We start from the raw sequence: 12,459 nt of genomic DNA, 5'->3' as shown, positions 1-12,459 counted from the left end.
GCTGGGATTAAAGGCGTGCGCCACCACGGCTATCTGTGTTTTTGTTCTGAAAAAGGCTTCATATTATCCAGTCACACATGCCAGGACTTAAGTTACCCTAAGACCTCAGCTCTCTTCCTACATCTGTAAGCCCCATTCCTTTTCCTTAGGTCAGAGGGTGATGATGGATGGTAGTGGCCCTGGGCTCTAGAATGGAAGCTGTTTCAGCCTGGGGGAGGGTTCACTAGGCATAGTCCTGGCATACAGCCATTATCATGGTCCCTCAGGCTTCCACAGTGTAGTTCAGTGGAAGCTTGTGGTCTGCTGAGGAATTCAAGGCAGCCACAGGTTCTTTCTCTGGCGGGTGTGGCTTCCCTGGGCCAGGTGTCTTCAGAGCCCTATGAAGAGGAAGGTACCCTGATGAAATATCTTCAACAGGCTGTTGAAGATACTGCTCAGTGCAAAGCAGGTTTTTTCATTCCCTTGACACATGAAACCATGTGGCTTTAAGAGTGACCAGAAATCAGTACAAGGACCCAAGAGGCAGCCATGGTTCTAATGTCAGCCCCATTTCCCAGCAGGCTAGAGGTGTAGTGGCTGGTGGCAGGACTCCTGACTTCTTTGTTATGTATCACTGTGCTGGGGCTATAGGGGACAGGCAACCATAGTGTCATGGCTCACATAGAACTGACCACCACCCCAGAAACATCTCAGGCCTTTAATTCCACCAATCAGACCCACATCATCTATCCAAGTTAAAGTCTGGAGAGTCAAAAGCCCAACCTGGGGCTGTAGAATAAGGGCAGAACTGTACCCTACACCACAGAGAGGGCAGGGCAAAGCAAAAGGAATTAGAAAGTCAAGATATCTGACTTGGTCTGGAAGTGGGTAGTATAGAATGTAGTAGTTGGCGCGAGTCTGCTTACACTGAGGAAACCACAAATGTCCTGGACACTCCTGCAAAGAGCAGAGCTAAAGCTGGGCTCTGAAGTGCTTGGTGGAACACCTAGTAGTCTCTAACCTGGGACAAAAGCTGGGGAGGGAGGGGAAAAGGCCTGTCAAGTCCTGTCCTTCCTACTTCTCTGGCTCTCCCAGTCTCTGCTGAAGCTGGTCCTCAGCCCTCTCAGCCATAAGAACAATCTTGTCACAAGGAAATAAAGGACCAGAGGTCAGGGAAGGGGTGGTTTCCCTCCTAGAACTCTGAGCCTGAGAACTGGCATTTTTGGGACCAGCCAAACCCAGAAAGCTGGCCTCTCCAAGCCATGATATATATATTTCGGGTTCTTGTGGCTTGCTGAGAACTGTTCCCACAGGTGGGAAGTTGTTGCAAGAGAAGGATGCTCTGTGCCTCCTTCCTCTAGAGAAACTACAGACAACCTGAGAGGCCTGAGGGGTGGGAGCAGCCTTGAATGACCAACCCTCTTGCTCTCCTAGAGCTCAAAGCCCAAGCTCCAAGAGGCCTGTTCCAGCATCCGGGAGGTCCGACCATGTACACGCCTGGAGATGCCTGACAACCTCTACACCTTTGTGTTGAAGGTCAGTGCCAAGGCTGTGGCTCCTTGGGAGCCCTGTTCTCTCCTCAGATACAGAGCTGCACGCCTCCTTTTTGCAGGTGCAGGACCAGACAGACATCATCTTTGAGGTGGGAGATGAAGAGCAGCTGAACTCATGGCTGGCAGAGCTCAGGGCAAGCACAGGCCTCGGGTGAGGATTGTCCCTGCCCACTCATCCTTGGTTCCCTTTGATAATCCCTGCTGGTTCCCTTCTTACCCAGCTCTTCCCCTACAGGCTGGAGCACCCGGACACCGAGTTACCTCTTTCCTTAGTGGCAGAGCCTGGCCCAGCTAGATCCCCAAGGGGAAGCACTGACTCCCTGGACCAAGGTATGTGCCAGGTCCTTGGTCTCTGGGTGTCCTTGGAGATGTGGCCCCCCTGCGGGTCACCACCACCATCTTTCTGCCAGGTGCTTCACCTGGGGTGTTGCTGGACCCAGCCTGCCAGAAAACAGATCACTTCCTATCCTGCTACCCCTGGTTCCACGGCCCTATCTCCAGGGTAAGGGCTGCACAGCTGGTCCAGCTACAGGGCCCTGATGCCCACGGTGTGTTCCTGGTGCGGCAGAGTGAGTCCCGGAGAGGGGAGTATGTACTCACATTCAACTTACAGGGCAGAGCCAAGGTAGGGGCAGGAACTGGTGGACCAGGGTGGGGCAAATGCAGCCTGGGCAGCAGGCTGATCTCTACCCCTTTCCACAGCACCTACGCCTGGTGCTCACAGAGCGTGGACAGTGCCGGGTACAACACCTGCACTTCCCCTCGGTGGTAGACATGCTCCGCCACTTCCAGCGCTCCCCTATCCCACTGGAATGTGGAGCAGCCTGTGACGTTCGACTCTCTGGCTATGTGGTAGTCGTCTCTCAGGCACCAGGTAGGAACCCCAAAGTTGTTGTCAAGGGTGGTGTCACCGCAAGTACACACATGCCCAAAGCTGCTTTTCTGGTGTGCTTTCTTCAGTTTTAAGACTCATCCATGCCATCTCTCCAGGTTCCTCCAACACCGTCCTCTTCCCTTTTTCCCTTCCTCACTGGGATTCGGAGCTGGGTCATCCCCACCTCAGCTCTGTTGGCTGTCCCCCCAGCCATGGTGCAGAGGCTCTCCCTGGCCAAGTGACACCACCTGAGCAGATCTTCCACCTGGTGCCTTCTCCTGAGGAACTGGCCAACAGTCTGCGGCAGCTGGAGCTCGAGTCTGTGAGCAGTGCCCGGGACTTGGACTATGACATGGACTCCTCTTCACGGGGCCACCTTCGGGCCATTGACAACCAGTACACTCCTCTCTCACAGCTGTGCAGAGAGGCAGACGTGTGAATGGAACCATTTTCCTCCCCTACAGAGAACTATAGGCTGCTGTCAGCCTTCCCCAGCTCAGATGTGCCCTGCTTCCAACACACACAAGGCTGTCACAGGCTTCTTGTCAGCCACAGCTAGCCCCCGGCTTTCTCCCACTGTTTACAGATGTAGTTCTTGTGCACAGGTGCCACTAGCTGGTACCCTAGGCCTAGTCCCCAACCCAAAGGAGGTGGGGCTACAGGCCCAGAGCTGGCAGTGGAAACTGACAGAGCTGATGACAGACTTCTTACCAGGTAGGGTCATCGGGAAGCACAAAACACTAACAGTCCCTGGATTCTCACATGGTGTCCTTCCCTGTAGCTTCACATCTGTGGCAAGTCCTCGTGGGTTCCATGCCACAGGCGACAGATGCTTCATGATCCTGCTCCTACTCTTAGCTTTACGACAGAAGCTCTGCCAGAGGGACAAGCTTAAAGATCAAAAATGATTTAAACGTTTTACCTCAGAGTACTTGTTTTTGTTTTGTTTTAAAGGATTCAGGTTTGCATTTAATATTAAAGCTCATTCACCGCACTGCCCTACTAGGACCCCTGTCACTCTGAAGTCAGGGGCAGCGAAGCACCCCTGGTTCGCTTACCCTGAGCCAAGCTAGCATGCTAGTGTCCTTGTCTGTTCCCTCAGGACAGTTGCCTGCTGTGGGGTAGCCACTGTCCTCCCTAACGTAGAGAATGAAGTGTCTCACCCTTTAGGGAAATCCAGGCAGCTTGCAGAGAGGAGGGTGGCAAGGGACATTCCACTCCAGTGCCTTATACATTTAACAACAAAAAGGACTTTGGGTTACAGCAGCCTTACAGAGGCTGGGAGGTACAGGTGGGGGAAGGGCTCCAGGGCTTGTTTAGTGAGGCCATGTTTATACTCTCTACCCCTGAGGTTGGCTCCTCTGTGAGCCAAAAAGGGAGCTGGCACTGTGTTGTGTAGAAGCTCTGTCCCAGGTGGCAGCAGGGTCCCCATCCATACAATCTCTGCAGACAGTGCCAATGCTGTGACTGTTCCTAAGGGACAGGGTCACAGGGAGTAGGTAGTGCTTGCAGCAGCCGTGGCTTCAGAGAATCACAACTTAACTCCCTAGACATGTTCCAGGGCAAACATCCCGCTGCCCTGCTGAAGCCAGCAGTCCTGACCTCCTCCTCTGGTGACTCTGTACTCTGCAGGGGGTGGGCCTTGGGGAGGGAAGCAGCTGCGCCTCCTCTTGAACACTCCCCATGGTGTTCAGGGACCAAGGCGGGTCCAACACAGGTGCAGATTCGTGTTCCATCTTTAAGGTAACTAACTTTCCTTCACTGTATAGAAGGTATGAATGAACCAAAGATATAAGCAATATCCAACCAGTGGTCCAGATTTGTCTCTAATCTACTTAGAATGGGTGCACAGCTGTATCCCTGCGCCTGGCAGAAGCTAAGCTAACTTCAAACTTGGGGCACTCGTTTCCCCTGGGCCTTCAGAAGAGAGACTTGCCCGACGCTGTAAATCAGCACCCCCACCCCCACTGTGGACAGCTTCTTTTCAAGAAGTATCTAAGATAACAGAAAACATAAGGCAAAAAGGTATTCTAGTGACTGTGGGACAGAGTGACAACACTAAGCCAACACCTTTTCTTTCTGCTAGAGTAGGTCCAGTTGGCTGAAGGGGACAGGCAGGTTTGCGAAGCTCCAGGCCAGATGCCCTCCCAGTGTGTCGGCACCAGGCACCGTTCCCACCCCAGCAGTCTTTACTGGCCACCACTGGCTCGACAGTCCCCGTACCCTTGCTTCCTTCTCCTGAGTACTCAACTACAAACTAAAAGTCACCAGCACCAAAGAGTTGGGTCAACTAACCTGCCTTGACTTTACCAGCAATCCATATGGCTTTATCTGTATAAATCTTCTGCCTCTGATCATCTCTGGATGGTGTAGGAGAAAGGAATAGGGGTCATTACGATCTTGGGCCACACAACACTATCTTTACCTAAGCTTCTTAACCGAAATTAAGGCTTCACCCCTTCCCTGAGGGCTCAGTCTCTTGTGATAAACTGTCACCCACTGCCTCCTAATGAACACACATGTAATGGCCAGTGTGCGGCCGGAATAAGCAGCATTGCCACCATAGAAACGGGGAATCTCATCTTCTATCATTACGGCAGAAGGTATTTGGCAAATCTTTGTTTTATGTACTGTATGAGTAACTTATTCTTGAATAATGCAAATTTTGCTACAATGTACAAATTGCTGTATGTCAATTAAAAAGGTTTCCAGAATTACAACCATGATCTCTGCATCCACACACCCATCCCACTTGCCTGCCTCCCTTTCGGGCAGCCCGGCCTCATTCTGTGCTGCCTCCCCCCCCCCCCCCCCCCCCCCCCNTCCCTGGATCCCTGGCTGCACTAAGGAGGACAAGGCTCTGTGCTACTAGACAAGTGCTTAGCCACTGTGGCCACACCCTGAGCCTGGTCAGATTCCTTTGTTTCCTTTGTAAAGAAGTATCTTCTGCCCCCTACTGGTAACAGAACTGAACTGGGGTAACTGAGATCAACAAGGCTTGGTTCTGTAGAAAAGGAAAAGTAAGCTTACAGAGTCTGCACCTGCTTGCAGATGTGGACTTTTGAACGCTGCCCACCTCTGGCCAGCCTGCCTTCTGCTGAAGCCAACTGCTAATCCACCCGAGAAGAGGGAATCACAGTCTTGACTTTTTCTAGATACCTTGAGCCAGAACTAAAGGTGAAGAAGAAAAGTCATTTGGTCAGCACCTCCTCAGAGACTGGAGCAGCACAACCAGCCTGCCTTCCCTGGGGTCTACCTCCCACAGCAGCAGGAGTCAACATAAACACACACTAACTGGGTATCAGTTTTTAAAACTTTTTTTATTTTTTAATTTTTTTTTAGTTTTTATTTTATATTATCTACAAAGTAAAAGTTTTCCCTTAACTTAAAAGTTGAACCACTGTAGACAGTGATCGCCTCATCAAACTTGATTTATAAATAATAATCCGTCAGTTTGGCGGTAAGAATTTACTGAACTTGTGTCAAGTTTAGTAAAAGGGCGTTCCAAGTCTTGATTTTTTTTAAAGCAGTAATAGCAGCAAGAATCACTCTTGTTACTTCTGTTGCTAGCTGATGTGTTCATGACTCTCAAGGGCCATTAAAAATAAATAACTTCCAGTTTCAGCAAGCAGAGCTGGGTACTTGCAGGACCCTGCAACAGCACATGGAATTATGGAACAGCCACAAGTCCCTACATGCCTCTACTCGGTCCAAAACATCCTCCACTGCAAGTGAGCTGTTAGCATTCCTATCAGATGTTAAATCAGTGTATCTTTTAAAAAACAAATCAATGAAGTTCTAGTTTTCTGTGCTTCCGGTTGGCAGAAGCAGGAGAAGGGAGGAGGGGATTTGGCCTTTCGGTTCCTCCAGGGCAGCCTTACAACTGCTGTTGGTGGTGGGCTTGTACTGTAAAAAAGAAAAGTGGCTATTTAAACAACACAGGCACCACTGCCCGCCAGCCTAGTGTCCGCAGCACACGACTGTCAACTACTCCTGTGCTAGTGAGTAAGACTGGAGGGTTAATGCTGCCCCTCTCCCCCAGCTGCAGCCAAGGTGGGGTTGGGGAGGGAAGGGGGTGAGGAGAAACAAACCAGTCAGACGTAAACCACTTCAGATACAAGTCCTGGACTTGCTGCTTGTGGAGCAGGCCTTCACACCCCCTCCCACTACGCTAGCCAAGCACCACTGCTTTCCAAGTCACAGGGAAGACAGGTGTCGTCACAGCAGCCATCAGTACGAGACATCATGGGCGTCCTGTGTCAGGGCACAGGCTGGGGCTAACACTACACTCAGACCAGTCCGCACACAGCACGTGCTCACCAGTGCTCTCCTCCAAGCTACGATCAAACTTGGCCATGGGCATAAACCCCCCACATCAGCCTATAAAGGACTCAGGACGGACCACGCTGCCCTGTCCAGCCTATCATACATACATAACCAGGAAGGCCAACTGAGTCCTCGGCATGCATCGGCTACCCAGAATGAGGCTGCAGCTTCTCAAGCCAACCCTGAACCAGCAGAACACACACAGAGCCTGATGCTCCCTGACCGTCACGATCCCTCCTGGGCACACTTGGATGGGCCTCGCTAGTCAGGTCTGCAGCCTGAAGCACTGGTCCTGCCTGCCATTCTACCTCTGCGAGCAGAACGCTCGGGGTGCCCCGGCGGCCCCTGCACACACACGCCTCACCTGAAGGGTGCGTCATATAAGGGAAATGCGCTGTTGTCGAGACTGGAATGGGCTGTAGTGCACTTTGAGCGAGGGCGGCCTGGGGACCGCCGGGTGGCTGTGTCGTCATTAGCATCATTGGCGCATGGGCAGTTGGATGAGAAGGAACCATTCCTGACTGTACATGAGCCTGAAACAGAGAGCTCTTTTACGCATACAGGCAACATCTCCTTCTTAAACAACAAGTCAGCTATTCCTTTCATTGGACTAGGGCTCTTGAAGGGGCAAGATGGACTTCTTGGGTCACCTTGAGGTAGATCCGGCAGGGCTAAGATGGGGAAATTGCCTCCTAGTCCCCAACTCGTCTGCTCAGATACCACACAGGGCAAGGTCTTCACCAAAAGCAGATGCTATTGGGGTGGGAAGGGCACTTTCTTAACTTGGTGTGGTGCATGGCCAAAGATATATCAATGCCCTTTTCAAGTCAGAAAGCAACTGACAAGGGCCTGTAAGGGGACTGCCTCCCCAGCACCCTCAGCAGCTTCCTGAGTCTCTCCTCTTCCGCCCTTCCCCAGTTGTAGTGGGTTCCCCAAAAGTAGGGTGAAGCAGCACTTAGGCCCCTCACTTTAAAAGCTTAACTGATGGAGCAAAGGCTGCAGTCACTGGCTCCACTGAGATGACAGTGACCTGAAGCTGGGTCAACCCAGTGCTCTGTACCAAGTGGCAGCAAATTTAAGTTAGAACGGTGATGTTAGCTAACTGGTCGGTAATCTCAACCTTGGCTCTGCAGGGAGTGGGCAGAGCAGGAAGAGGCTGCTTCCTGCCTCCCATCCTGTGCATTGCTCTAGACCATCACCCCAGCGAAGCACTGGTTCACACCTTCAAACAGGCCCATGGCTCACTGCTTTCCCTGTTAGCCTCTTACTCTCTTATGCAAACACATGAGTGAGGTTTGGGGTGAGCCCATCTTACACATAAATTCACAACCGCTGCTGGACACTTAGAGGACCCTGATTCTCTTAAGTCTCACTCCACCAAAGCACACTGACCACACTGGCTACCCTCCCCACTGCCACCAGCCAACAGGAGCATATTCTACACTCTCAGCTCTGGGGGAAGGACAGGAACAAGCTAGCCTTCTGCAAGAGACCCAACTACACGGCAGCGTTAGCTCACACCTCGCCAGAGCCTCACTGGCACACTGAGACAGGAAATAGAATCATTCAGGAACTCTTCTAAGTGAGACCCACCTCAGGGAACTGTGATCAAAAGTAGCAGACATCTGATCCAGCCACCTTACGTTAACAGCTACAGAGAGGGCCTCCCCATGGCCCAGGCTGCCCTGGCTCTCTCAGCAACCACAGCTTTCAAGCTCAGCCTTTACACTGGGGGAAGGAAGGGAGGAAGGAAGGGAAGCCCCAGACGGTCTGGGCTACTCTGGAGCCTGCACCACAGCCCAAGGTCCAAGCTCAGGAATCACAGCAGACAGAGGCAACCAGGCAACAGCTGGGACACTGCTAACACACAAACCAACAATCCCAGTGCAGTCCCTCAGAGTGAGAGCCACCGAAGGCCTGCCTGCCACCCTGCTCTCAAGCTCACGTGTGTGCTCCCGTGTAGAGGTGTCTGCATGTATGTGTGCACATATATACACAGTGGAGAGGCTAGAGAGACGTAGCGAAGCAGACACAGGAAGGAAAGGACTGGGGTGCATTCCAGACTCAGAGGTTTAAGGTCTCAGCTGGGAAATGCTAAATCACAGTTTCACTGATCCACCACAAAACCATAGCAACATTCACTGAGGGCCAGAAGATCACGTACTAAGCAGGAAAGGGGCAGACAGGCAGATGGCACCACACACAGGGTTTCCTGGCTTGGGGAGCAACTGGCTCCTTGCTGCTTATCTGACCACTACTCCCTATGTGGCCTTCACAAAAACTTGGCTAGTGCTGGTTTACCTGAGGTACGTGGGCCATGTGGGGTGGGGTGGTGTATGCCGGCTGAACATGAGAAGGGTGGATGGTGAAGACTGTCTGTTGTGCTGCTGGGAAACTGCTCTGTGGAGACTGTGTATTAGAGGCAGGTGTCATGGAAGGTGGTGTTGGTGCCAGCCCCGCATGATAAATGGCCGACTGCTGCTGTGGACTGGCCAGATGAAGAGCCTGGGCAGCCTGGTGCTGATGGTGCTGTAAAGCAATGGGAAACTTCATAGAGTGAAGGCGACAGGCCACCACCCCACCCTCACCCTGGGAGGCGCAGAAAGGAGAGCACAAAGCATCTCCCATGCAGATGGCCTTTTCCGGGGACTCAAGCCCAAGCCTCAGCCGGGCAGTTACAGGTCCAAACAAGGCCTCACTGCCCCATTAGCACATGGGACTGAGGAAGCCAATAGGAAGGCAGCATTGCAGCTTGCCTTCAGGAAGGAAATTCCAGAGGGCTTTAGACTTAACTAAGAACTTCAAGATCAAGCAGCTTTTCAACACTTATGTTTCTGGCATTCAACCTTAGGGAATGGCCTCCCCTGTACCCACAACTGCTCACACTAGGCACGCACAGGCCACGCCTCTCCTTACCTGAACAGGACTGGGTGCAGGATGACTTCCACCATGCTGGTTTTGCTGCTGTCCGGTGGGAGTGGCCGAAGGCTGAGGATGAGGAGTATGTGGATGCAGGGTGGCATTAGGGTGTGCATACTGCTGAGCGAGGGAGCCGGTGGAAACTGAGATGAAAAAGAAAAAGGAATGTGTACAATTCTGACGACCACTGCCAGCCCGCTATGCCTAATTCACTGCACTCTAACCACTGCCACGCTCTGCAGCCATGAGAGCAAGCACAGTCTGGAAACAGACGGAAGGGCTCTGTCTACCAAGGCCAGCATGTGACCCGTGTGCTACATAGCTCTACACACTACACTCACACTGACTTAGTCCCTGTTCCTCTTGGAGGCTTAGGTAGAGACAACTCCACCAATCACACTGGCCCACATGAAGACAGTGCAGCCTCTCTCTCAAGGTCATTATGTGATTACATCTCTATGCTACTGCCCTGGAACGGTCCCTGTACACACACCAGTGTGGCTGGGCGCAAGGACAACGTCACTGCCATCTCAGTCAATCACAGTACCCACTCACTATTCTGTTTCCTACTGAATGATGCATCTCCTGACAAAAGGCCTGGAGATGAAACTGACCACCCTATCCTGTTAGCTAGAAAAATACCAAAGGAACAGCTTTTTCTTAACACTTTTAAAATGTGACTCTAACGACAATGACCCCGAGACTGCTCTTTATCCATCTAGGAGGGGCCCCACCTTGGTACCAACCAAGGAGATCAAGTATTAAGTGAACCTGTGCCTTTACAGAGCAGCAGCCTGAGAATGAGAACTTCAGGAAGGTCACGGCTCCTGTGACTCTGGACAGCTCACAACACAAACTAAACATCAAGCAGAAAATGGACTGCTCTCAAGTTCGTTCTCTCTCTCTCTCTCTCTCTCTCTCTCTCTCTCTCTCTCTCTCTCTCTCTCTCTCTCAGCACTGAACCCTTAGCCCTCCACAGCCAATCCCACACACAGATGTGTCACAGTTTCATGCACTTTAGATAATATGTTAGCAAACACAGCTATGATGTGGACAGAGAAGCAAAACCACTTAGGGTCAGCACCAAAACTCTCAAGAATAGCACACATGGAGGATTCTGGCTGTGTGCCAGCTGAGTGGTGTCCAGGGTTAGGGACAGGAAACATTCCTGAGGTGTCACGGTGCAGGGCAGGGCATTCTGTTTCCAATGGCTGGAGCTGTCATGGCCTGTGTGTCCACCTGCTAAGGCCACAGCCCTCACTCACCAGTGTCTCTCAGTATCCAGGTGAGACTGATGAAGGCAACTGTGTTTAGAACCTGGTACAGTTTCCCCGACTGTATTAGTCAACAGATGTGTAATGAGAAAACCACAGCAGCCTAACGTCACAATGTTTTCAGTGAGTCAGGGAGATCAGTCCATCCTCTAACTCCCTGACCCTGAAAAGCCATCATAGCACTTAAGAACGACTTTTGTTTTTAGAGACAACTACAGGTCTGCAACTGTAGACTAGGCTGCTAGATGGTGATAACTGGTCCACATGTCTCATTCTAAAACCACAAACATTAAAGTCCCATCCAGTGTTTAGTAAGTGTTTCCTTTATAGCAATGTTAAGTCCAACAGAGGGAAAGCAACCCTAAATGTTTATTTATGGGATTTCATAAAGATAGAGGATACAGAAGCTCAAGTATTCAAACTAAAAAAAAGTTTAAGAAAACATAGAAAAGGCTTGCAGACCCAGCTCAGTGCAGAGCTTTGCACAGAAGGCCCTGAGTTCCAGTCCCAGAACAGGTGGGAAAACAAGTAACTCTAAAGGAAGCTCTAGCAAAATGCAGTGGAAACAGGGCCACTTCTTTTATAGCTTAAGTTGGCCTGGAACCCACCCTCCCCAACTCCATCTTCCAAGTGGATCCGCACCAGGGTACCATACCCAGCCAGGATCAAAATCAAACAGCTTTATTACTCATAGTTTATGCTTAAGATGGGAGCCAGAGCCTCCTGCATCCTAAGCACACAGTCTACCACTGAGCCATGTTCTTAAGATTGAATAACTAGAGGCAGGGCTTGGTGGAACCCATGCAACCCTCAAGCTTGACAGCAGCTGACCCTCCCATCTTAGCTCCTCACATGGCAGAGCCACACTTTCACTACCACATCCAGTTTAAAATTTTATTTTTATATAAAAGGGCATTTAAAGGCCAGGCTCTCACAGAAAGTGTGTTCTTATCATTGAGCCACCTTCCTGGCCCTATTAGACATCTTTTAAAAAGATTGACTTTTATTATATGCATATGAGTGTTTTGCCAGTGCAACACACATATGTGCAGTGCTCACAGAGACCAGAACAGAATACTGGATCCCATGGAACTATAGTTACAGATATAGTTACACGTGGGTGCTGGCAACCAAACCTGAATCCTCTGCAAGAGTAACCAGTGCTCTGAACTGCTGAGCTGTCTCTCCAGACCTAGCATGCATTTTAACAAAACACTTTCAGGAGCATCCAGAGAAATGTTTCCATCTGCTCACTTTCTGGCTCAAAGAGGCCTAAAAAAAACCAAGCACCTTATGCAACCCTTTCCCCTTGACTATAATGTGAGAAATTGGGAAATGGGAACTGACACTGTAATTCTAGCAACAGCAAAACTAAGGGCAATGAAAGGTGGGGAGAGGGGCTGGCGAGATGGCTCAGCGGTTAAGAGCACTGACTGCTTTTCCGAAGGTCCTGAGTTCAAATCCCAGCAACCACATGGTGGCTCACAACCATCCATAATGAGATCTGACACCCTCTTCTGGAGTGTCTGAAGAC

General features: G+C 51.0%; 2 protein-coding genes across 14 annotated transcripts in view; one reads left to right on the top strand and one right to left on the bottom strand.

Moving 5' to 3' along the window:
• The window catches only part of Sh2b3 (SH2B adaptor protein 3), a 21,967-nt gene extending 16,849 nt beyond the window's left edge, over positions 1 to 5,118 (top strand). For all 6 annotated transcript variants that reach the window (XM_029477318.1, XM_021162000.2, XM_021162002.2 and 3 more), the window contains 6 exons: positions 1,414 to 1,515; positions 1,592 to 1,683; positions 1,768 to 1,862; positions 1,943 to 2,157; positions 2,235 to 2,406; positions 2,523 to 5,118. In XM_029477318.1, the coding sequence (XP_029333178.1) occupies positions 1,414 to 1,515; positions 1,592 to 1,683; positions 1,768 to 1,862; positions 1,943 to 2,157; positions 2,235 to 2,406; positions 2,523 to 2,845 (999 nt within the window). In that variant the 3' untranslated portion in view covers positions 2,846 to 5,118. The remainder of the gene's footprint in view (positions 1 to 1,413; positions 1,516 to 1,591; positions 1,684 to 1,767; positions 1,863 to 1,942; positions 2,158 to 2,234; positions 2,407 to 2,522) is intronic.
• A 589-nt stretch (positions 5,119 to 5,707) lies between these two features.
• The window catches only part of Atxn2 (ataxin 2), a 102,366-nt gene continuing 95,614 nt past the window's right edge, over positions 5,708 to 12,459 (bottom strand). For 7 of the 8 annotated variants that reach the window (XM_021161685.1, XM_029477312.1, XM_021161686.2 and 4 more), the window contains 4 exons: positions 9,649 to 9,794; positions 9,034 to 9,261; positions 7,097 to 7,265; positions 5,708 to 6,312 (listed from right to left, as the gene is read on the bottom strand). In XM_021161685.1, the coding sequence (XP_021017344.1) occupies positions 6,284 to 6,312; positions 7,097 to 7,265; positions 9,034 to 9,261; positions 9,649 to 9,794 (572 nt within the window). In that variant the 3' untranslated portion in view covers positions 5,708 to 6,283. The remainder of the gene's footprint in view (positions 6,313 to 7,096; positions 7,266 to 9,033; positions 9,262 to 9,648; positions 9,795 to 12,459) is intronic. The other variant, XM_021161688.2, reaches the window with a different exon arrangement.

This window comes from Mus caroli, chromosome 5 (assembly GCF_900094665.2).
Source record: "Mus caroli chromosome 5, CAROLI_EIJ_v1.1, whole genome shotgun sequence".
NCBI classification, from domain to species: Eukaryota; Metazoa; Chordata; class Mammalia; order Rodentia; family Muridae; genus Mus; species Mus caroli.
The sequence above is the reverse complement of the archived record's forward strand: the minus strand, read 5'-3'. Positions and strand labels throughout refer to the sequence as shown.